Source organism: Salmo trutta, chromosome 25, assembly GCF_901001165.1.
Source record: "Salmo trutta chromosome 25, fSalTru1.1, whole genome shotgun sequence".
Classification (NCBI taxonomy): domain Eukaryota; kingdom Metazoa; phylum Chordata; class Actinopteri; order Salmoniformes; family Salmonidae; genus Salmo; species Salmo trutta.
In genome coordinates this window covers 31102700-31128078 of record NC_042981.1, presented here as the reverse complement: position 1 = coordinate 31128078, position 25379 = coordinate 31102700, and the positions used below count along the sequence as shown (strand labels likewise).

General features: G+C 43.5%; 1 protein-coding gene across 1 annotated transcript; it reads left to right on the top strand.

Annotated features, from left to right (window-relative positions):
- Positions 1 to 743: 743 nt before the first annotated feature.
- plcb2 (phospholipase C, beta 2) lies at positions 744 to 23992 on the top strand. Its single transcript, XM_029713667.1, has 32 exons — positions 744 to 905; positions 1201 to 1278; positions 2480 to 2548; positions 3436 to 3576; positions 5698 to 5777; positions 5865 to 5918; positions 6171 to 6246; positions 6400 to 6500; positions 6698 to 6864; positions 7144 to 7290; positions 7594 to 7751; positions 8518 to 8600; positions 8805 to 8889; positions 11242 to 11443; positions 11567 to 11694; positions 11780 to 11876; positions 12074 to 12158; positions 12275 to 12399; positions 12729 to 12880; positions 13348 to 13512; positions 13614 to 13713; positions 13997 to 14101; positions 14308 to 14369; positions 14564 to 14651; positions 14777 to 15283; positions 16612 to 16795; positions 17882 to 18023; positions 18602 to 18666; positions 19976 to 20035; positions 21327 to 21384; positions 22342 to 22425; positions 23481 to 23992. Exons 1-32 carry the CDS (start codon positions 822 to 824, stop codon positions 23649 to 23651), a joined length of 3903 nt encoding a protein of 1300 aa, XP_029569527.1. The 5' UTR covers positions 744 to 821; the 3' UTR covers positions 23652 to 23992.
- The last annotated feature ends 1387 nt before the right edge of the window (positions 23993 to 25379 follow it).

Below are 25379 nucleotides of genomic sequence, written 5' to 3'. Positions count from 1 at the left end.
TCTATTTGATCTAATGTAAGTAAGACATTGTTATTAGGCCTACCACAAACACTCCTGTCCTTATGTAACTTGGGTCCTCCTATCCCTATGCAATTTTCCTAAAGTATTGCTCTCAAGTGGATATTTGCATATTACACAAATTACAGGGAACAGTCAAAAGCAGAAGCAATGAATCAGCATTAATCAGAGCCCTCTGTGCCACCTCTGGCCATCTAACATGATACAGTACATTTCATTTCTCTACGCCACATTATTAAAAGCAAATTAAAATCAATATACCATTTAGATCAGTAATCCATCACAGATAGAACAAGCATCCTGCCAATTGTCTCTCAATATTGTACAGTATACAGTCTACGTTTGGGAACTGATTGTTATGTCCAGCAGCATGCTGTGATTGTGTTGTAAAATATGTGTCTGGAGAAGAGGAAAAACATTAAGACGAAATTCAAGCCCAGGTCCATGGAAGTTCACTCATTATTTGCCGGTGGCAAGGGGTGATCAAAATAAATTAGATTTAAAAAAAAAAGAATACTAATTCATATCATCATCAAACATTTTGTGCATTCAGTGTTACACTATTTAAGTTAGATTTTCTGACAATCCTTTCACCAAGTCAAATAATGGCATTTTTATTGCTGGGCTCATTTGCAATGCATATTTGTTGGGGTGCCTCCTCCCTTGTCATCCCTACCTGTGTCTGACTGTATCTACAGTACAGCTCTCCAAGGGCACAGTGAGAGTACAGGTAGGGTTGATCAGTCACTGGTCAGCTCCACCAGTCACACAACAGGAGAGGAGACAATCGAGGGACCAACACAATGGACAAGAGACGATATACTCTGGAGCCACCAGAGGTCAAACTCTACTTGGTCAAAGGAGACAGGTTTACCAAATGGTCAGAGGTGAGTTGGCTACTCTTGAAAGTGCAGTAAATCCCTGGAGAAAATCTTCTATTGAAAACAAGTTAATTAGTTCACTTTGAATGAGAATCATAGATCTCTCCAAAGTACATTACATTTACAAAGACTCCAGTGATGTAAAACATCCATTACAATTTACAGTGTTGCCTCCATAAATAATAGAAGTGGTCTGTCCTCAAGACCCCGAGCTATAGCTCTGTCACAAAACCAGCTGGGCCAAGTATACGTTCTGTCATAAGGTTTGCAATATCTCAAAATGTATTTCTCCTCAAATCAGGAGTCAACCAAGACTGTGCCTGTCACCATGAAGATGGACCCTAAGGGCTACTACCTGTACTGGACTAACCAAAGCAAGGTAAGGTAACAGAAGAGTCATTGCTCAATGAGATAATTACTGCCAAATAATTGGGTTATAGTGAGTAAATATTGCCACCTTATAAAATATGCCTGGTTGCTTAGTTGAGCAGATTAGATCCTTCTGTGTTAAATCCAGACCATATGAAATGTGTTCTGGCTGTCTCAGGCTCCACAGCTCTAGACTGGGGTCCGTCAGACTGTGGGATGACTTAGAGCCTCAACCGCTGTAACCACAATGTACTGTATGTTAACAGTCAATTAGATTTAGCTGAGGAATGGTTTAGAACGTTGCATTGCGCCTCACAGTCCCAGCAGCCTTGTGGATTGTATTGATTGAAGCTGATGTGGGTTTTACCAGCCTGCTGCGCTGCAAAGATGAATTCAGAACAATGTTCATCGGGCTTCTCTTCTCTCTCTCTCTCTTTACTGTAGCGCTTTCTCTCTCTTTTGCTCTTTCTTTCCCTCTCTCCTCTATCTCGGCACCTTCTGGTCTGCAGTACATTCTGATACCCACTGAGGCTTAAATACACACGTGTGCTTACAGTGTGGGAGCTTCCATACAGAATATTCATGCAAGTAATAGAAAAGCATATTACAGTTTAATATGGGTGCAGCCTATCTCTTGATGCAATCCTAAAATAATAATTGTTTTATCATAGTCAGAAAGATATAATTTGTTTTCTCAGTATGCAGTGGGTTCTACTTTACACTGAGTGTACAAAACATTAGGAACACCTGCTCTTTTAATGACAGACTGACCAGGTGAATCCTTTATTGATGTCACTTGTAGAATCCACTTAGTGTAGATGTAGTGAAGGATTTTTAAGCTTTGAGAGAATTGAGACATGGATTGTGTATGTGGGCCATTCAGAGGGTGAATGGGCAAGACAAAAGATTTAAGAGGCTTTGAACGGGGTATGGTAGTAGGTGCGAGGTGCACCGGTTTGTGTCAAGAACTGCAACGCTGCTGGGTTTTTAACGCTCAACAGTTTCCTGTGTGTATCAAGAATGGTCCACCACCTAAAGGACATCCAACCAACTTGACACAACTGTGGGAAGCATTGGAGTCAACATGCCCCGACAAATTGAGGCTAGTCTGAGGGAAAAGGGGGGGGGGGGGGTGCAACTCAATAATTGGAAGGTGTCCTCAATGTTTTGTACACTCACTGGGTTATAATTGTATAATTCCCCATTCCTAGGAGACAGAGTTCCTGGATGTTGCAAACATCAGAGATACCAGATCAGGAAAATATGCAAAACTTCCTAAAGTGAGTACCATTATGTAAGAGCTATAATGCTTTCACTGCTGCGTGATCCACTCAATACAACCATTCTCTGTCTGTTTGTCTGTAAAAACCTCTGCATGCATTCTGAAGTGTGTTGTATAATTGAGGGGGAATTTGCATAGCAAAATCAGCAATAAACACAATGCCAGTGCGCGCGCACACACACACACACACACACACACACACACACACACACACACACACACACACACACACACACACACACACACACACACACACACACATACACACACACCCAGACACACACAGTGTTAGTGATGTGATTGCAGCCAAAGTGAGAGCCCAGCTGTGTGATTTCTGTGCTGCAGATCAAGCTGTAGAGAGATGATTGAGTTTGACAGTTTGAATTTCTCCCACTGCTTTCTCCCACACTGAGCTGTCTCCATAGAGAGTTTCAGTATGCAGCCATTACTTCCTACTACTGGGGGAGGTCACAGCTATTCCCTGGGGGATAAACAACATCATCCCCATAGCTGGTGTGCCATCTATCTATGCAGCCTGTCTTGTGTGTTGCCGTCAAGGAGAGCAGTTGCTCTTCTATAAGCCATGGATACTGTATCAAAACAAATGCTGTAGCATCATTGATCTGTTTGTACTGTAGTAGTTGAGGACATAGTAACTCCCCAGTTCCTCTGCTGAGCTGCTGCGCTCATGTTTCTCAGCTCTGGTCTGGAGTTTGCATGCACTGATTTGCCTGGTCAGGCTTGAGCTCCCAGGCATCATGTGTATGGAAAACAGGCACCAGGGTGCAGCAGGCCTCATTTCCCTCTCTCCAAACAGACATTGCGATAACATAGGTACATAGGAACAATTAGGTTTTACAAGTGTCTGTCCTTTCTCATCAACAGCACCCTAAAGTCAGGAATGTGTTCAACCTGGATTTTCCAAACAGCGACCATCTAGTCAAAACCCTGACTGTTGTCACAGGCCCTGACATGGTGAATTTGACTTACCACAACTTCTTTGCTTACAAGGAGAAAGTGACACAGGTAATACACACTAATAATCCTTACATCGTTCCATCTTCTTTACAGCAACATGACATAACCAGAGCTCATACTGCCCGTACTGCATGTAACATAACTTCAAATGTTTAAGTGTCATATTTATATATATACACTGCTCAAAAAAATAAAGGGAACACTTAAACAACACAATGTAACTCCAAGTCAATCACACTTCTGTGAAATCAAACTGTCCACTAAGGAAGCAACACTGATTGACAATACATTTCACATGCTGTTGTGCAAATGGAATAAACAACAGGTGGAAATTATAGGCAATTAGCAAGACACCCCCAATAAAGGAGTGGTTCTGCAGGTGGGGACCACAGACCACTTCTCAGTTCCTATGCTTCCTGGCTGATGTTTTGGTCACTTTTGAATGCTGGCGGTGCTTTCACTCTAGTGGTAGCATGAGACGGAGTCTACAACCCACAGAAGTGGCTCAGGTAGTGCAGCTCATCCAGGATGGCACATCAATGCGAGCTGTGGCAAGAAGGTTTGCTGTGTCTGTCAGCGTAGTGTCCAGAGCATGGAGGCGCTACCAGGAGACAGGCCAGTACATCAGGAGACGTGGAGGAGGCCGTAGGAGGGCAACAACCCAGCAGCAGGACCGCTACCTCCGCCTTTGTGCAAGGAGGAGCAGGAGGAGCACTGCCAGAGCCCTGCAAAATGACCTCCAGCAGGCCACAAATGTGCATGTGTCTGCTCAAACAGTCAGAAACAGACTCCATGAGGGTGGTATGAGGGCCCGACGTCCACAGGTGGAGGTTGTGCTTACAGCCCAACACCGTGCAGGACGTTTGGCATTTGCCAGAGAACACCAAGATTGGCAAATTCGCCACTGGCGCCCTGTGCTCTTCACAGATGAAAGCAGGTTCACACTGAGCACATGTGATAGACGTGACAGAGTCTGGAGACGCCGTGGAGAACGTTCTGCTGCCTGCAACATCCTCCAGCATGACCGGTTTGGCGGTGGGTCAGTCATGGTGTGGGGTGGCATTTCTTTGGGGGGCCGCACAGCCCTCCATGTGCTCGCCAGAGGTAGCCTGACTGCCATTAGGTACCGAGATGAGATCCTCAGACCCCTTGTGAGACCATATGCTGGTGCGGTTGGCCCTGGGTTCCTCCTAATGCAAGACAATGCTAGACCTCATGTGGCTGGAGTGTGTCAGCAGTTCCTGCAAGAGGAAGACATTGATGCTATGGACTGGCCCGCTCGTTCCCCAGACCTGAATCCAATTGTGCACATCTGGGACATCATGTCTCGCTCCATCCACCAACGCCACGTTGCACCACAGACTGTCCAGGAGTTGGCGGATGCTTTAGTCCAGGTCTGGGAGGAGATCCCTCAGGAGACCATCCGCCACTTCATCAGGAGCATGCCCAGGCGTTGTAGGGAGGTCATACAGGCACGTGGAGGCCACACACACTACTGAGCCTCATTTTGACTTGTTTTAAGGACATTACATCAAAGTTGGATCAGCCTGTAGTGTGGTTTTCCACTTTAATTTTGAGTGTGACTCCAAATCCAGACCTCCATGGGTCGATAAATTGGATTTCCATTGATTATTGTTGTGTGATCTTGTTGTCAGCACATTCAACTATGTAAAGAAAAAAGTATTTAATAAGATTATTTCATTCATTCAGATCTAGGATGTGTTATTTTAGTGTTCCCTTTATTTTTTTGAGCAGTATATATATATATATATATATATATATATATATATATATATATATATAGGCAAATTTACACTCGATGTTTACATACCTATCAGCATCACCTTACCACCAACATTTGTTTAAGTGATATTCGTTGCCTGATTCCATACTAGCTCTGCAACTCTATCCTCCACTAATTTATAAGCCTTTATTTCCACCACAAAGAAGCCTTTGTCCTTACCCTCTTTTTGAGTTTACGACTACAATATCCGGTTTTAATAAACTCTAATGAAAATAACAATTGATAGACAGTCAACATGCGTGACTCTCTCTTCCTGGAGCACAGATCAGTTCTACGCCCCCTAGTGGTCACAAATAAAACAATATTATCAGGACAAGCAGTAAATCCAGACAGCTATTTCATGCAGCTATGGTGTGATGTTGTAGAACTGGGCTGCTGATATCCTGTCCATTGCTTACAACCCATCGAGGAACAACGCATGCAGACAAGTCTTCATGGAGAAAATGTGAGTGGACATGGTCCGGTCTCTCTCTATGCTGTTAGCCAGTAAATTAGATGGCATATTTTTTTTGATAAACCTTCTCCATCCTAGGTATGTCCGCATCTCCCTTCAGACCAATAAGGATGGCAAGATCCCTGTCAAAAAGTGAGTCACAGACAATGTCATGTAGAATTGGTTTAACACCTACAAGGTGCTATCTAGAACCTGAAAGGGTTCTTTAGCTGTCCCCATAGGAGGGTTCTACATGGAGGGTTCTACCTGGAATCAAAAAGTGTGCTCCTTTGGGGACAGCTGAATAACCTTTTTTTCTACGAGTGTACAACAACAGTTGAAGAGATTCAGTCAATTTAAACTACATTCAAGCCTCTCATTAGTTGTCTTTATTTCCATCCTCAGTATTTACAAGATGTTTCCGGCTGATAAGAAGAGGGTGGAGGGAGCTCTAGCTTCAGCACACCTCCCCAAAGGAAAGGTCAGAGAGAAACCCCTGTGTTTTTCAACAGTCACAATTCTGGGGTCTGCACCCATGTAGTCCCTAGTACTTATCGGAGTCCTTTTTAAGGTGTATCATGAATTATTTTCAGTGAAGTGACATAATGTGACAGGCTGTTGTGTGTTCTCTCAGGGTGACACTATGAAGCCGGACGTCTTCACTGAAGCTGCTTTCAAGCTCTTCCTGATGAGTCTTTGTCCCCGGCCTGAGATCTATGAGATCTTCACATCCTAGTAAGTAACATTCATACTTACCAATTGGAGAATACAGGCATGAGGTGATGCCAGGTGTAATTGTCATCATGCTCTCCTCAATGGTTGGTCGGTCGAGTGTCCAGCTCATGCATTAGTTCCCTGCCTCAGGGTTTGTCTGGGCCCTGGCTGATGTAAGATGCTGTTGATGTGATTGTCACGGCTGATTGTCCCTCCAGCTCTGCCAAGGCTAAGCCCTACATGACCAAGGAGAGCCTGGCCAAGTTCGTCAACGAAAAGCAGCGTGACTCGCGCCTCAATGAGGAGCTATTCCCCCGCTTCAGACCTGACCAGGTGAAGGCCCTTATCGAGAAGTACGAGCCCTGCGCCTCCAACTCCAACAGGGGTAAGAGACGCATAAATACAGTTTGATTACTAAAGGTCAGACAGGAGAACTAACGTAGAAGCCTAAATCATCACATGATTTAGCCTTGTAACCCTTTTCTCTACGAGTGTACAACAACAGTTGAACCGATTCAGTCAATTTAAACTACATTCAAGCCTCTCATCAGTTGTCTTGGGAATACTACACTGTATTCCCAATTGTTACTGTATTCTAAATCCAGTGTTTTATAGAAGAGAGATGTGTAACACTGTTATAATGTACAGGTATCTTATTCTACAGGTCAGATTTCTCCGGAAGGTCTGCTGTTCTACTTGATGGGGCCAGAGACATCGGTGGTCATACTGGACAAGCTGGCCAAGTGTCAGGACATGAGCCAACCGTTGCCCCACTACCTCATCAAGTCCTCCCATAACACATACCTGACAGGTGAGATGAGAACAGTCTTTAAACTATCACACATTTCAACAAAGCTATGGTACACAAGGTTGCATCAAAGGCTACTCAGAGCAATGCAAATGGGAATGCCTATTTTTCTTATCAGAAAATGTGAGCCCAGAGCTAGTAGTAGAAGCAACAGGAAGACAATGGCTGAATGATCATTGACAATCCTTTCTGGTTATTTCATTAATTGAAATGACTGGAAATCTTATAGACTGTGGTTTAAATGCCTCTTTGAGTGTCTCTAAAGTGTAAAATGACCCCCCCAAAAATGTTGTGATCCCTCCGCAGCTGGTCAGTTTTCCGGCGTGTCGTCTCCAGAGATGTACCGCCAGTGTCTGCTGGCCGGCTGCCGCTGCCTGGAGCTGGACTGCTGGAAGGGGAAACCACCGGATGAGGAGCCTATCATCACCCACGGCTTCACCATGACAACTGAGATTCTGTTCAAGGTCAGGTGTCAGTCAGCCCTCATCTCTCAGTGCTGGACAGTGCAATAGTGCTGTAAACCAAATATTCATACATTTTCAAAGGAATATACAACCTCTTTTTGGGGGATTCTAGCCTTAGCCTCAATGCTAGAGAATAGTCCTACTGATCCAATATGGGGCTTGCCAACCAAAGACAAAGCATCTAACTAAATGTACACCATTGACCCATTGTGACCACTGTTGCAGTCCCCATAAACACAGCCCTGATTCATTAAGACTCACAGACAACAGAGATAGTGTCACTAATGCCGGACCCTGACTGTTACTGTTGCACAACGGTAGTCCAGACCCAAGCACCTACAGTAACAGTGCCCCAGGAAGTGGCCCCTGCTTTACGTCTCACAGTGACAGCTTCCTTTGTGGTTCTGCCAGCAGGTGTCAATAGAGACACAGCGCAGAGTGTCATGTTGGGCCTGGGCACTGGAGCCCGCGTGCAGCACGGCAGCCTTAGCACACCACACCATACGCCCCCTGGGCCCCTCACTCAACACTGCCATTTAAGGGCACCCAGAGCTCCACTTTAACTGGCACACAGACCAAACCAAACGCCTTAGCATAGTTTACTGTCAAACACGGATTTCCTCCAGCCTTGATGATGTTTGGCCTGCCTCCAGCTCGTTTAGCTGGGTCTGATAGAGTTGTGTTGATACTGCCAGTCATGCTGTGTATCCACTTAGTATGCCCCAGAGTCCAGATTGGTCTGTCTGTTTGTTTGTCTGTGTGACAGGATGTGATTGAGGCCATCGCGGAAAGCGCCTTCAAGACGTCACAGTACCCCGTCATCCTCTCCTTTGAGAACCATGTGGACTCGTAAGACAATACATTTCACTCCCCTTTTCAAATGAAAAACATGCAAGTTTAGCGTTCGCCATACCAAAAAAGCAGTGCCCCTATCATTACAAACATTTATTTGGGTTCTTAATATCATGTGACTATTTATATCATGTGATTGAGCCTGTAACCTGCATGTAGGCAATAATTGATTATCATTGAAGCTGTATTATGTTTTTCCAGGGTGAAGCAGCAGGAGAAAATGGCTAACTACTGTAAGACCATATTTGGAGATATGCTGCTAACGGATCCTCTGGACAAGTACCCTGTGAGTGGGACTGTCTATTAGGAACTGACAAGTCCGTTTGTCTCAGTCATATCCGTTCATAGACAAGCCTTATTACTTTTCATCTGTTAAACATAGTGTCCCTAAGAAGTTCACATGGTGTGTTGAGGCGCCACTATAGCCTGGCGTTCGATCCGGGAGCCCTATAGGACAGCGCACAATTGGCCCAGCGCTGTTCGGGGTAAGGGAGAGTTTGGCCGGTGGGGCTTTCCTTGGCTCATCGTGCTCTAGCGACTACTTTTAACAGGACTGGGCGCCTGCAAGCTGACTCCAGTCGTCAATCGAGCAGTGTTTCCTCCGACACGTTGGTGCGGCTGACATCCGGGTTAAGAGAGCAGCGTTTCCTCCGACACGTTGGTGCGGCTGACATCCTGGTTAAGAGAGCAGCGTTTCCTCCGACATGTTGGTGCGGCTGACATCCGGGTTAAGAGAGCAGTGTTTCCTCCGACACGTTGGTGCGGCTGACATCCGGGTTAACAGAGCAGTGTTTCCTCCGACACGTTGGTGTGGCTGACATCCGGGTTAAGAGAGCAGTGTTTCCTCCGACACGTTGGTGTGGCTGACATCCGGGTTAACAGAGCAGTGTTTCCTCTGACACGTTGGTGCGGCTGACATCCGGGTTAAGTGAGCAGTGTGATAAGAAGTAGGCAGCCAGACCGGCCATGTTTCAGAGGATGCATGACTCGATCTGCGCCTCTACCGAGCTCTTTGAGGAGTTGCAGAGAAGAGCCAAGAGACCTACCGCAAGGAGAAAATGGTGTAAAAAATACACTTGTGGCCATACCACACTGAACGCGCCTTTTCAGGGTCGTGCCTGGTTAGTACTGGGACGGGAGACCGCTTGGGAAAACCAGGTGCCATAAGCTAAAATATATATATGCTGTATATATACTCTTTCAAGGGTTTTTCTTTATTTTTACTATTTTCTACATTGTAGAATAATAGTGAAGACTTTGCCTTTATGACAGCTTAGCACACTATTGGCATTCTCTCAACCAGCTTCACCTGGAATGCTTTTCAAACAGTCTTGTTGGAGTTCCCAAATACGCTGAGCACAAATGATAGTACCACTATGGGCAAACCAGATGGGATGGCGTATCGCTGCAGAATGCTGGGGTAGCCATGCTGGTTAAGTGTGCCTTGAATTCTAAATAAATCACTGACAGTGTCACCAGCAAAGCACCCCCACACCATCACACCTCCTCCTCCATGCTTCACAGTGGGAAGTACACATGCGGAGATCATCTGTTCACCTACACTCAGAAAGACAAAGTGGTTGAAACCAAAGTCTCTTCCTATTGGTGTCCTTTAGTAGTGGTTTCTTTGCAATCTGACCATGAAGGCCTGATTCACGCAGTCTCCTCTGAACAGTTGATGTTGAGATGTGACTGTTACTTGAACTTTGTGAAGCATTTATTTTGGCTTCAATTTCTGAGGCTGGTAGCTCTAATGAACTTATCCTCTGCAGCAGAGGTAACTCTGTGTCATCCTTTCCTGTGGAGTTCCTCATGAGAGCCAGTTTCATCATAGCATTTGATGGTTTTTGCAACTGCACTTGAAGAAACGTTCAAAGTTCTTGACATTTTCTGGATTGGCTGACCCTCATGTCTTAAAGTAATGATGGACTGTTCTCTTTGCTTATTTGAGCTGTTCTTGCCATACTATGGACTTGTTATTTTACCAAATAGAGCAATCTTCTGTCTACCACCCCTACCTTGTCACAGCACAACTGATTGGCTCAAACGCATTAAGAAGGAAAGAAATTCCACAAATTAACTTTTAACAAGGCACCTCTGTCATTTTAAATGCATTCCAGGTGACAAATTCATGAAGCTGGATGAGAGAATGCCAAGTGTGTGCAAACCTGTCATCAAGGCTACTTTGAAGAATCTCAAATATAAAATATATTTTGATTTGCTTAATACTTTTTTGGTTACTACTTGATTCCATATGTGTTATTTCATAGTTTTGATGTTTTTACTATTATTCTACAATGTAGAAAATAGTACAAACAAAGAAAACCCTTGAATGAGTAGGTGTGTCCAAACTTTTAACTGGTACTGTACATATATGGTCTATGTCCTCAGTTTAAACGTACATGAATTTAAAGACCGAACCTTCCCCCTCACCACCTTTTCCTGTTTCACATTACTACTACAGTTGACTCTTATGAGCCTCTGTAGCCTTCTAAACTAATTTGTGTGTTAAGCTAACCAATATTTACCTTCCCTGAACAGAGCACAAGTATGTGTGTTGCCAGCTGAGTGTGTGTGCGTGCGTGCCTGGCCTCCTTCCCTGAAGTGTGTTTTCTCCCATGTGTGTGTGACTGAGCAGATTAAGCCAGGTCTGCAGATCCCCAGCCCAGCAGAGCTCATGGGGAAGATCCTGATCAAGAACAAGAAGGGCAGCCATGGGAAGCCCAGCCAGGCCAGCCCCAAGAAGACAGAAGGATCAGAGCAGCCCATAGTCACAGCTAGCGCTGGCCAGGAGCCCAACCAGACAGGCCCTACTAACCCTGAGGACCAGTGTGTGACTGGTGTGTAATACAGGACACAAACCAAATGACATTGTATGGTGGTTGTACTGTATTAATCCTCCAGATAATGTTGCAGCCACATTGTTGTAGTAAGTATTGAGGCTGTATGTGTCTTATGTCCAGAAGGGGAGGTAACCATGACCGGGGAGGAGGTGACCATGACCGGGGAGGAGGTAACCATGACTGATGACCATGAAGAACAGCAGGAGGATGAAGACCAGGATGAGGAGAAGATGAAGAACTCGGACGAGGTATGGCAAGAAGGTGTTTCTAAGCCTCTTTCTATGTCAGTAGATGTTTCAGACAGGAGCTAACTTCCTGTCTATCCTCCTATAGGGTACAGCGGGACAGGAAGTGACAGCGTATGAGGAGATGTCTGCCATTGTCAACTACATCCAGCCCACCAAATTCATCTCTTTTGATAACTCCCGAAGTAAGTTGTGATTTGTTGATGCTAAGTTGGGGCAGGGGTTAGATGAGGGTAACTTGTCCCTCTACAAAAATAAGAAGGAGCCGTTTTAAAATAATAACGTTATATGATATAAAACTTTACACAAAGTAAATGTTATATTACTGTTTATCTAGTTGTTGTTGCTGATGGAAACTAATATTCTGCTTGATCACTCTCAGAGAAAAACAAGAGCTACCTCATCTCATCTTTTGTGGAGACCAAAGGGGAAAGTATGATCTCCAAGACTGCAGTGGAGTTTGTGGAGTATCCTTTGACAACTGTTTCTTTAGCCTTGATTGAATTGCTCTCAAATTACAAATAAATCATCAGAATTTTCTGTCACATTTGTGAATGCAAACTTCCTTAGCATGACAACCCAGATACAACAAGAGGCAGATGAGTAGGATTTACCCTAAAGGAACCAGAATGGACTCTTCCAACTACAGCCCTCAGCCCTTCTGGAACGCTGGCTGCCAGATGGTGGCACTCAACTACCAAACTATGGGTAAAGCTCTATCAGCTGTCTGGGATTGGTATTACTTTATGACTGGCAAACTGGTGTGATAACTTCTGATTGTTCCCATTATTGTTGTTAGTCATGATAAGGCACACGTGCAGAGTTTGTTTCCTGAAATTGTACTCCGAGTCGGAGAGTGAGTAGCGTTTCTTATATTCACCACTGGAGGTCAGTCTTGCACTGCTTTGAGTTGCACAATGTTCTACTGCACATGCCATAAAAAGAGAGATCCATCTCAAATTTGTGTTATAATGCAGTAATGAAGTAACATGTTTTGAAATTGTGAAATGTTCTGAAAATGTCGTTTTCCCCCCCAGATTTCCCAATGCAGCACAACATGTCTCTATTTGAATTCAACGGAAGGACAGGCTACCTCCTCAAGCATGACCTCCTCCGCCGTAGTGACAAGAAGTTTGACCCCTATTGTGAAAGGATCGACACCATCGTGGCCAACACACTGACCATCAAGGCACGTTTACGCCAACCTCACAGAGAGAGCAGCAGACCTCAGCACTATTCACTATTCTTGCTTTAGGTTTTGGTTGCAGGCATTTAGACAGTTCATTTAAAAATGATAGGATTAAAATGTGTGAGTTATAATGTAATTATACGACTGTTATGGTCATTATCAAACTGCATTCTGGATCATTATTCATGGTTTAACTTTGGGAGAGCTGCTTCAGCTGGTAGTTTGCAGCTCGGAGCTACTTTCCTCCCACTTGTTTTGATGTCCTTAGGCTCTCTCTCTCTCTCTCTCTCTCTCTCTCTCTCTCTCTGTGTGTGTTTGTCTTGGCTGAATATGCCTGTCTGTTTTGTGATATGTGTACAGGCCTGCTGTCAGCTGTGTTTTCTTCTTTCTTTTCTCTCGGCCTACATGTGTTTCTAAAGGTTATAGTATACAGTACACTGTATATCCATTATCATAATTCCCTTCAGATCTACTCAGGCCAGTTCCTGTCAGACAAGAGTGTGAAGACAGGCGTAGAGGTGGAGATCATTGGGTTGCCAGGAGACCCCAAGAAGAAGTACCGGACCAGGTGGTCCACCACACCGAACGCCATTAACCCAGTTTGGAATGAAGAACCCTTTGTTTTTGAGAAGGTATGATCACTCAATTCGTTCAATTATTATTTTTTATAAGCAAACAAATTTGTCTTGTCGAATGCATGTCAGAAGGGTCAAGCTTGTTGTTGTGTGGACAGATCCTGCTGCCTGACATGGCCTCACTCAGGGTCGTGGTTCACGAGGAGGGAGGGAAGTTTCTGGGCCACAGGATCATCCCCATCGAGGCCCTTCAGTCAGGTCTGTTTGATAACATGTTACATAACCTTTCTCCTATGTGTAGTAACACTGTCATTACTCTAGTAAAACCACAGTTTGAACATGGTGTTGTTACAGTGTTAAGTGATTACAGATTTACTACACAGATATAAGAGCAATTTCATGTAAATTGTTACCTATTTCTACCTGGGTTTAAAATTTCACTTCTGCCCAGAATTCCAGAGCATGAGGCTGATTGAAGTAGACCTTGAGTCAGAAGGCTTCTGCGTTTGTCTGATTGATTCATGGGGTTTGTGCTCTGCAGGCTTCCAGCACATCTGTCTGCGCAGTGAGAGCAACATGCCACTCACTCTGCCAGCTCTCTTTGTGTACATCGAGGTCAAGGACTACATCCCTGCTGCTTTTGCAGGTATAGTACAGTTACTTTCAGTTCCTATTTCCAGAAAACGCACCAAATCATTTTAATTTGCATGCTTATGCCTAATTTGGGCAGGTAAGATTTAAGCCTATAGATGGTGTTTTAAGAGTAATTGATTGTGTTGCACTGAGTGACTGATTATGAAACAGGACTATAAAGTGGTGTAATTTCTTCTGTATTGTCTTGTTCTGTCCCAGATTTCACAGATGCCTTATTCAACCCGACAAAAAATTCTGAGAAGACAACAAAGACAACAGAGGTAGATCAATTCCAAGACAGAACTCATTGATCCACGTGAAAATGACATGTTTCACTCCCAAGGTCCTCGTCCTTTTACAACAAAACATGTCCATAGTGAGATGCTTACTGAAAATAGCTTAAGTACTGAAAAGGGATTTGTGGTTTTATAAAGTCTTTATTATGGATTGATGCTCTTGTGCTCTGTTCTCGCAGTCATCAGCAGACTACATCTCCCCATACGAGATGCCCCTTGTTAACGTAATACCGACTGTTGGAGAGAAGGCTACATGTACAGAAAGAGGTAAAGGAGGCTGTTTCCTTTTGGTAGGGCCAAGTTATCTATTCACTAGAGTTTGAGTGCAAAGTGGTTGACAAGTAATGTTGTTTTGTAGTTCTCTGACCTCTTTGCCTATGCTGTTTCACTAGAGCCTAAGACTAAAGTTTCCTCTCCATTGGAGGAAGCTGATACTACCACTGGTACCCAGGATACTCCACCTACTCCTGAAGAGGCCCCTCCAGAGCCTGAACCCAACATGGACTCACCGTCTCCCGCAAACACCATCAGTGTGGAGGCTGAACCTGTTCCAATCATTCAGCCATCTGTTGTTGGCCCCATCCAGAGTGTAGAGCACGTTCCAGAGCCTGAGGCCCTCCCTAACACCCCTGATGTGGACCCAGAGGCTGTCCTAGCCACAGAGTTGACCCCTGACCCTAAGGTTGACTCTACTACCTGTACAGACCCCAACAGTAACGTCGACCCCACCCCAAATGTTGACTCCACTCTAGATGTTAACTCCAATGTCGTCCCAACCCCTGATCCAGATGTTGAGTCCACTCCTGTTGCCGACCCTGCTATAGCTCCTGTCCCTCCATCTGAGCCCAGCTCATCCGATCCTGCACCTGAGGACTCCACTCCTCCAGATGCCAATGAAGGTAACACCAGTGACTCTTCTATGTCCAGAATATACTTTAAAAAATGAAATGCATACAGTACCAGTCAAAAGTTTGGACACACCTACACATTCAAGGGTTTTTCTTTATTTTTACTATTTTGTACATTGTAGAATAATAGTGAAGACATCAAAACTATGAAATAACACATATGGAATCATCTAGTAAGCAAAAAAAGTGTTAAACAAATCAAAATATATTTTTTATTTTAGATTCCTCAAACTAGCCACCCTTTGCCTTGATGACAGCTTTGCACACTCTTGGCATTCTCTCAAACAGCTTCACCTGGAATGCTTTTCCAACAGTCTTGAAGGAGTTCCCACATATGCTGAGCACTTGTTGGCTGCTTTTCCTTTACTCTGTCTAATGTCCATTGCTCGTGTTTCTTGGCCCAAGCAAGTCTCTTCTTCTTATTGTTGTCCTTTAGTAGTGATTTCTTTGCAGCAATTTGACCATGAAGACTTGATTCTCGCAGTCTCCTCTGAACAGTTGATGTTGAGATGTGTCTGTTACTTGAACTCTGTGAAGCATTTATTTGGGCTCCAATTTCTGAGGCTGGTAACTCTAATTAACTCATCCTCTGCATAAGAATAAGTAAGAAGTTGTTCTTAACTGACATGCCTAGTTAAAGGTAAAAAATAAATAAAAGTAGAGATAACTCTGGGTCTTCCTTTCCTGTGGCGGTTCTCATGAGAGCCAGTTTCATCATAGCGCTTGATGGTTTTTGCGACTGCACTTGAAGAAACTTGAAGAATTTTTGAAATATTCCGCATTGACTGACCTTCATGTCTTAAAGTAATGATGGACTGTCATTTCTCTTTGCTTATTTAAGCTGTTCTTGGCATAATATGGACATTGTCTTTTGCCAAATAGGGCTATCTTCTGTAGACCACCCCTACCTTGTTACAACACAACTGATTGGCTCAAACGCATTAAGAAGGAAAGAAATTCCACAAATGAACTTTTAACAAGGCACACCTGTTAATTGAAATGCATTCCAGGTGACTACCTCATGAAGCTGGTTGAGAGAATGCCAAAAGTATTGCAAACCTGTCATCAAGTCAAAGGGTGGCTACTTTGAAGAATCTCAAATATAAAATATATTTTCTGGTTACTACATGATTCTATATGTGTTATTTCATAGTTTGATGTCTTCAGTATTATTCTACAATGTAGAAAATTGTAAAAATAAAGAAAAACCCTTGAATGAGTAGGTGTGTCCAAACTTTTGACTGGTACTGTATATCAGAAAAAATAGGAGCAGTGTAAAATCTGACAACCTCCAACCATATTGTCCCCTTTCCTTTTAGAGCCATCCACAGTTCCATGTGAGGAGCTACTACAGCACAAGAGTTTCCTGAAGGTCACCAAGAGACAGGAGAAAGACATGAAGGAGCTGGAGAAGAAGTTCCAGAAGAAAGGGGAGGAGTTGATCCAGAAATACAGCGACACCTTCAAAGCCCTCAAGAAGAAGAACTCCATGAAGAAGAAAGAGTAATGAAATAGTATTTTTATATTTTCTTTTAGCCTTGTGTTCATCTTATTCCCATCTCATCCACTAGGTGGTGGTGGCAGACACACCAAATGTAATCAAGTTGTTTATCTGTTGGCCAGTTTAAATAAAGATAATTATATTTAGACCAATAATAATTCGTTTCAGGGAGATTTTGAATATTCTTTATTTCATGTATTTTTTTTGGTAGAGCAATTAATGGAGGGATAATGATATCCTCTATGAAGATATGATTTTAACTTGCAAAGACATAAAAAAAATGTTTTATTTTTTATTTAACTAGGCAAGTCAGAACAAATTCTTATTTACAATGACGGCCTACCCCGGCCAAACCTGGACGACGCTGGGCCAAATGTGCGCCGCCCTATGGGACTCCCAATCACGGATGTGATACAGCCTGGAGTGTAGTGACGCCTCTTACACTGAGATGCAGTGCCTTAGACCGCTGCGCCACTCGGGAGACTTACCCAGTAACCTTTCTTGGAAAAGCCATGATTATGCACTGTCAAAGTGCCAACCACATTATTGATACCAGGGACAGCAGTGTTTCCTGTCCTCGTATCCTGACCAGTTAAACTTGGGGCCCTGGTCAGGTCATATTATCAGGAAAAGAAACCCTGGCCCTACAATCGCACTTTACTTATTATTTTATTATGAACCTTTATTTTAACAGGGTGTCATATAGAGACCAAGTCTCTTTTTCAAATGATCCCTGCACAATACAAACACAAACATCAATACAAAACACAATAAAATACTAAATTACAAAGCATGATAATAAAAAACAGGGATTAGCCATACTGCTGCTGGGATGAAGTAACAGACCTCCATGTGAGGCAGTGATGTGCAGAGCCCCCTGGTAGAGCCCTTGGTAGAGCCCCCTGGTAGAGCCCCCTGGTAGAGCCCCCTGGTAGAGCCCCTGGTAGAGCCCCCTGGTAGAGCCCCCTGGTAGAGCCCCCTGGTAGACCCCTGGGTATTACAGGGGTCAGCAGACAGACTCTCTTGTAGCGTCTAGTGTCATTTCATGTCCAGTGCCTGGTCCCTGACGTTTTGACTGTGTCCCCCAGGGGAGGGAGTGAAACGGCAGAGCCCGGCCCCAGGGTGGAGAGGGTGATGGAGCAGAAGGAGAGGCTGCAGGTGGAGCTCAAAGCTCTGTGGGTGGAGCAGTGTGATCAGCTGAAGAAGAGGAAGGAGCAGCATGCCACTGAGGTAGAGTAAAGTACAGACCAACTCTACCTGCCAAAGTCGGTTTGATATTAAGGATATTATTGATAGTTATTTGCATAAACATACTGTATACTCTTATTCAAGGATGTCTTTCTTTTTACATTTCATCTATGTACTGGATAAGCAGTTGAGGTAAGATTCTGTTTAATCTCCACCACCATGCACCTAACTAACCTCAGAGTGAATCTCACTTCCTGCCTTCAGCTGATGGCTGGGAGCCAGGCCTGTAGCACAGTATTGATTATCCATCACAGCCAGGTGCTCTGGGGTGCTCTTAGCATAAGCTCTGGATCTGCATCAGATAAAGGTCAATCAGGTTGTGACCTCACCACTCAGGGAATAGACTCCCCTGGCCCGGAAGGCCAATCGAGTGTGTGATAGTAGCATGGCAAAAGTTGTGTTACAGTAGTTTATTTATGTCTGAAGTTTAACAGCATATTTTGCATGCTGTTTATCAGATCTCTAACACATTTCAGGGGTAACTTCCACTAGGTCTGTTTTGCTGTTGGTAGAGCTGCCACTTTGTCACTGACGCATCCTGTTTCCTGTGTGACTGACAGCGATTAGCCAAACTGTTGGAGATGGCCACAGAGAGACACATCAGTGAACTCAACACTCTGGCGAGGTGGGCCAACACACACATCACAGTAGCCTTCTGCCTTCCTAAATGCAGGATCTCTAGATATATAGCAAATATAAGGAACGTATACAGCTAACTGGCAAAATAAAGGAAACACTTGAGTAAATTAGGAATACAACGTATATTGAAAGCAGGTGCTTCCACACAAGTGTGGTTTCTGAGTTAATTAAGCAAAGAACATCCCATCATGCTTAGGGTCATGTATAACAATGCCCAGTTCCCCATTAGTTTGGCCTCTATGGCTGGAAGAGATCTCAGTGACTATGAAAGAGGGGTCTCAAGGAGCATAGGGAGTTTAAAGGGTGTTTCTCAGTCACCAGATCTCAACCCAATTGAACACTTATGGGAGATTCTGGAGTGGTGTCTGAGACAGCGTTTTCCACCACCATCAACAAAACACCAAATGGAATTTCTTGTGGAAGAATGGTGTCACATCCCTCCAATAGAGTTCCAGACACTTGTAGAGTCTATGCCAAGGTGCATTGAAGTCGTTCTGGCTCATGGTGACCCAACGCCCTATTAAGACACTTTATGTTGGTGTTTCCTTTATTTAGGCAGTTACTTGTGTGTGTGTGTGTGTGTGTGTGTAATGCATGTGCGTGCATGTGTGTGTTAGACAGGGAAAGTATTTGACATTTTACAAAGACAATAACTGAAGTAATAAATTATTCAGCCATCCTTGCAGGTTATTCAGGGACCTCAGGCTGTTTATGCTAGTCTGACGTGTGTGGGCTTTTATGTATGTGTGTATGAGAAAGAAAGACTGTGTGTATGTGTGTGTGTGCGTATATGTGTATGCGAGCGAGTGTGTGTGTGAGTGAGAAAGTTAGTGTATGAGAAAGAGAGTGTGTGTGTATATGTGTGTATGTAAGCGAGTGAGCGTGTGTGTGTGTGTGTGTGTGTGTGTGTGTGTGTGTGTGTGTGTGTGTGTGTGTGTGTGTGTGTGTGTGTGTGTGTGTGTGTGTGTGTGTGTGTGTGTGTGTGTGTGTGTGTGAGTGTTATCCAGTTTCCCCAGCTGGCAGATGGTTATCTAATGCCTGCCATTAGCCACCAGGTGATCAAACAGCAGAATGAGGGATAAGAAAGCCTCTGTTTTAACTCATCAAACAGACACTGGACTACTTTATTGACCCTTTTTCACTTAGGAAATATGAACTGGAACACGGTCACACAGCCCAGCTGCATAAGACGCCTTTTTGAGTGGGAGTTTTCATGTAATGGGCTGAGTGAGGCTTTCACTTGAATGGCATTAAAATCACCCCCTGTGACGTGCGCTCTCTGTTTCCTCCCCAAGTGAATCGAAGGAGGCAAAGAAGAAAGGGCAGTCAAAGCGCTCAGGTTCAGACAAGGCAAGGTGAGCTGAATGTGTGCTAATGGAAATCACATAAAAGCCCGCTAATTTTACTCATTGATTCTGTCATTGTTCGATGTACTGGTACAGTACAAACAGTACAAGGCTCAAGGTTCAAGGTTCAAGTTTTACTGTCACGTGCACAAGTACAGTGAAATGCCTTTCTTGCAAGCTCCAAACCCACCAATGCAGTAATCCATGTAGCATTAAAAATAACATAAGGTAAAACAAAAACACACAATAATTAGAAATAAGAAGAACACAAGAAATTAAGAAGCTATTTACAAGGTCAGTTCCAGTACCATATTTACAATGTGCAGGGATAGGTGGTGCTAGGGTAAGATATGTATAGGGGTAAGGTGACTAGGCATCAGGATACATGATAAACAGAGTAGCAGCAGGGTAAATTATGATTGTATGTGAGTGTGTGGGCATGTGTGTAGAGCACAGGGGGTTGGTGGCACCTTAATTGGGGAGGACGGGCTGGTGGTAATGGCTGGAGCGGAATAAGTGGAATGGTATCAAATACATCAAACACCTGGTTTCTATGGTTTCCAGGTGTTTGATGCCATTCCATTTACTCTGTTCCAGACATTATTATGAGACTTCCTGTCCTCAGCAGCCCCCTGTGCTATGGAGTCAGTATAAATGTGTGCATGTTATGCGTGTGTTGGAGTGCCATTGTGAGTGAGTGTGTAGAGTCCTATGAGTCAGCATAGAGACAGTGCAAAAATGTAAATAAAATACAAGGGTCAACTCAGATAATCCGTGTAGCGATTCTGTAAGCTATTTAGCAGTCTTTTGGATTTGGGATAGAAGCTGATCAGGAGCCTGTTGGTGTCAGACTTGATGCACCGGTACCGCTTGCCATGTGGAAGCAGAGAGAACAGTCAGTGGCTTGGGTGGCTGGAGTCTTTAATGATTTTCCGCGCCTTCCTTTCACACCGCCTGGTATAGAGGTCCTGAATGGCAGGGAGCTCAGACCCAGTGATGTAATGGGCTGTCCGCACCACACTCTGTAGCGCCATGCGATTGAGGGCGGTGCTGTTGCCATACCAAGCAGTGATGCAGCCAGTCAAGATGCTCTCAAGGGTGCAGCTGTATAACTATTTGTGGATTTGAGGGCCCATGCCAAACCTTTTCATATGCAGAGTATACAGAGCTTTAAATTTAGGTTGGAAAGCAAAATTGCTTCCACGTGGCAGAGTGCTGCTGTGTTCTGAGTTGGAACAACTTTGACATAGACTACATAGTTTAATGGTAACATAATATATATATATTTCTCTATACTTAGGCTGAAAAGGGCAATGAGTGTGGACCTGGCTGAGGAGTCTGCCCAGACTGATACAGTGGCAAGTACATTCCTTTTGAGATAAAATACAACTGGCTATTATAGATGTCCCAGGTCTATACTTTAATGGCAACACCTGGATGTACACGTTTCTCTGTAATTAATGCAGTACTTTCCACATCCATATAGAGAAATTCACATGGTTTCCATTCTCATTTGTCCATCTACTGTGGTAGACTAGGCGAGTAACTATGGTTACACTGAGCTAAAGAGCTTTTACAGAAGTGTACCGTACACAAAAGTGTCTGATTCATTAACATGACCACCCTCTCTGTTTACACACACTCCCACGTGCATGTGCTCTCTCACACAAAAAAAGAACACACACACACACACACACACACACACACACACACACACACACACACACACATTGAGTTGAGTGAGGAGTAGAGCACTCACTCACCTCAGAGAGAGGACGGAGCACATGTAGAGTGGAGAGATGACTCACTGAGAGAGAGGTGGTGTTGTTCTCCTCAGCTGTTTACCATGTTGGCTCATCAGGAGTCATCCCAACTGTGCAAAAGCACATCACTTCTACTCTGCTCCTTTCACACCAGTTCAACCAGGTTGATCTGAACACCTCAACGAAGGAGGGTTTAAAAGCATATTTTAGAAAATATTTTGTCTCTTTCATGAGTCTCTGAGAGGGGTTATGATGTGATAACGTCTTTTGTCAACCCAGCTTGTAGCTAATGTTTCACAGCGTAAAGAGCACTTGATGGAATTGGTCTAATCTGTTGTGACCCAACATTATTGATCTCCTCTTAGGTTGGACCCTCCTGGGTTTACTGTACAAGATACCTCATACTGTCTCTCTCTCTTCATCTCTCTCTGTGTCTCTCTCTCATACTCTTCCTGCCCTTCAAGCATTTATGCTTGCTCGGCGCACACACACACACACAGCCATACAAAGCCTCTGCTGTCATTGACATGTGTTGGTACTGTACTTTTCTAGTCCACAGACAGCAGTCCTCAGCAGGATGCTCTCGTGAAGAGACAAACGGCCACACTAGACGAGATCAAAGGCCTGGCCAATCAGGTACTGTAAACAAACAAACAAACAAACCACACACACACACACACACACACACACACACACACACACACACACACACACACACACACACACACACACACACACACACACACACACACACACACACGACCTGGGTTCAAATACTATTTAAATGACTTTCACATATATTTTGAAGTAAGTATTCATATTTTGGGGGTTGAAAATACAAGCAGTTGAGTATTGGAATGTATTTGGAAATGCACTTTGAAAGCATTGGCATCTTTTTGAAAATACTCAATTACACAGAGTATTTTCAAATACAAACTAATAGTCCCATGCATTGGAACCTAGGTCCTAGGATTATTTGAAATAATATATTAAGCAAGTATTTGAAAACATTTTCAAATAGTAGGCTATTTATGGGAAATTATTTGAAAAAACATTCAAGTACTTCCAATATAAGTAATTGATTTGGGACACATTATTAGAAAGTACAAAAATACACAGAAAGTAAGTATTTCAATAACAAATAATCAAATACACATGTATTTGAACCCAGGTCTGGCACACACACACACGCAAATGCACACGCACATACACATACACACCTGTCTACACATATCCGTATGCATGCATGGGTATAAAGTGGTGGTTGTCATAAATGTTATTTCAAGAGAATGGCCATCCAGGCCAGTCAATATCCAATATGTAAATGACGTAACACATGTAATGATGCATGATGTATACTGTCTTCAGCATGCACAGAACAGGTCCTATAAGCCTACTGGTAGACTAATCACTCATTTGATTAAATCTAACTTGTGTCAGATACAGTATAGTTAAGATATTGACGTGTGAACATTGTATAGAATCTTTTCTTTGATGAACGTACAGATTACACAGTAGATTTTCCAGTTGACCATGTGTCCAAAATTAAAGACATGGATGAATCCACCTTGCCCTTTGGATAACATATACATCTATAAAGGATAATTATACAGTGCAAATAGAGGCATTTTCAACTCTCACCTCTTCCTCTCTCCTGCTCTCTCTGACCTCTCACCTCCACCTATCTGCAGCTCAATCAGGAGGCCCTGGCGGAGTATGAGAAGAAGATTAGGTCACTTCCTGTTGATCTGCGGGAGGCTGTGAACGTGTGTGTGGGGGCTCACTTCCCTGAGCAGATAGACCAGGCTGGGGAGAAGCAGCAGGATGGGGTGGGCTTCTATGGAAATGTCTTCCTGGGGTAGACATGCTCCTGTACCTTTCTCCTTTCCTTCCTCTGTATGTGGTCAATATCTGAGAACATTAGGTGTGACATGTTAGAGGTGTTGATACTACAGTATGGCGTACAAATTGGATATGCCTATAACCGAAAGTTATCAATGAGTTGTAATGATAATGAGTTATCAATGAGTCAATATAGATATCAGTACACATTTGGGATATTAGGAACACATGCCTCTACCTCTTACTGAAGTCATATTGTCACAGCCTCAAGTGGTTCTATTTCTGGCTTAACCTTTTACTGCGGTGGGCTAAATCAGGGTCACAGTGTTTCTTGGTAGTCTTTAACAAATCTACTTTGAAACAAAAGTATGCACCACCTCACACACATGGTTATGGGCTTAAAAAAAAGACACCTGTACCATGTCAGAGATGTATTACATTTTGAGTTTGCATCCGAATATTACACTTTATATACATCACAGAAGACTGAAAAATAACAAAACCGTTTGACATAGAAACGTTTTTTTCTGCGTTTAAATTATGTTCCTGTTTATTAATTATGAAAAATATTAATAACAATCCACCCATGAGGCCATTAGAGGGGGATTTGGTCATTTGACTACAGGAAAGAGACAATTAGATTGACGAATTAGGTATAATGTGGCGAGAAGTGGCTTTCGCTCAGTCTACTTGAATCGAGTGGATAAGTCAATCGTCACAGTTCAATTGGACTGGGCTTTATTAATTTGATACACCCCCGCACATTTCAGAGATTGGCTTTATGTACATGAGAGCACAAAATCCATTTCGTGATTGTAATTTGCTGAGAAACTTTAAATTAAGGAAAGGTAGAAGTTTAAACTATGATCAGAACAGAGGAGTAGGCCATGATGCTGGCTTTGTGTCAATTATATTCTGTTGAACTTAGGTAGACTTACTCTCACTATGGGAGACTATCTTTACCAGCATCTGTGTGGTTAGTAGCAGTGATGTTATCTATTTATGTGTTTATTAAATTGCAATTTCGTACTTAATTATGTCACTAAAGGAACTTTATCTGCATTATGGATTACAGTGCCTTCGGGAAGTATTCAGACCCCTTGACCTTTTCCACATTTTGTTAGGTTACAGCCGTTTTCTAAAATTGTTCAAATAGTTTTTGCCCCTCACCAATCGACACACAATACCCCATAATGACAAAGCAAAAACAGGTTTTTATAAATTTTTTCTCATTTATTAAAAATATTACATTTACATAAGTATTCAGACCCTTTACTCAGTACTTTGATGAAGCACCTTTGTCAGCGATTACAGCCTCGACTCTTCTTGGGTATGCCGCTACGAGCTTGGCACACCTGTATTTGGGGAGTTTCTCACATTCTTCTCTGCAGATCCTCTCAAGCACTGTCAGGTTGGATGGAGAGCGTCGCTGCGCAGCTATTTTCAGGTCTCTCCAGAGATGTTCGATCAGGTTTAAGTCCTGGCTCTGGCTGGGCCTCTCAAGGACATTAAGAGACTTGTCCCGAAGCCAGTCCTGCGTTGTCTTGGCTGTGTGATTACAGTAGGTCGTTGTCCTGTTGGAAGGTAAACCTTCGCCCCAGTCTGAGGTCCTGAGAGCTCTGGAGCAGGTTTTCATCAAGGATCTCTCTGTACTTTTTTCTGTTAATCTTTTTTCTGTTAGCCTTGATCCTGACTAGTCTCCCAGTCCCTGCCGCTGAAAAACATCTCTACAGCATGATTCTGCCAGC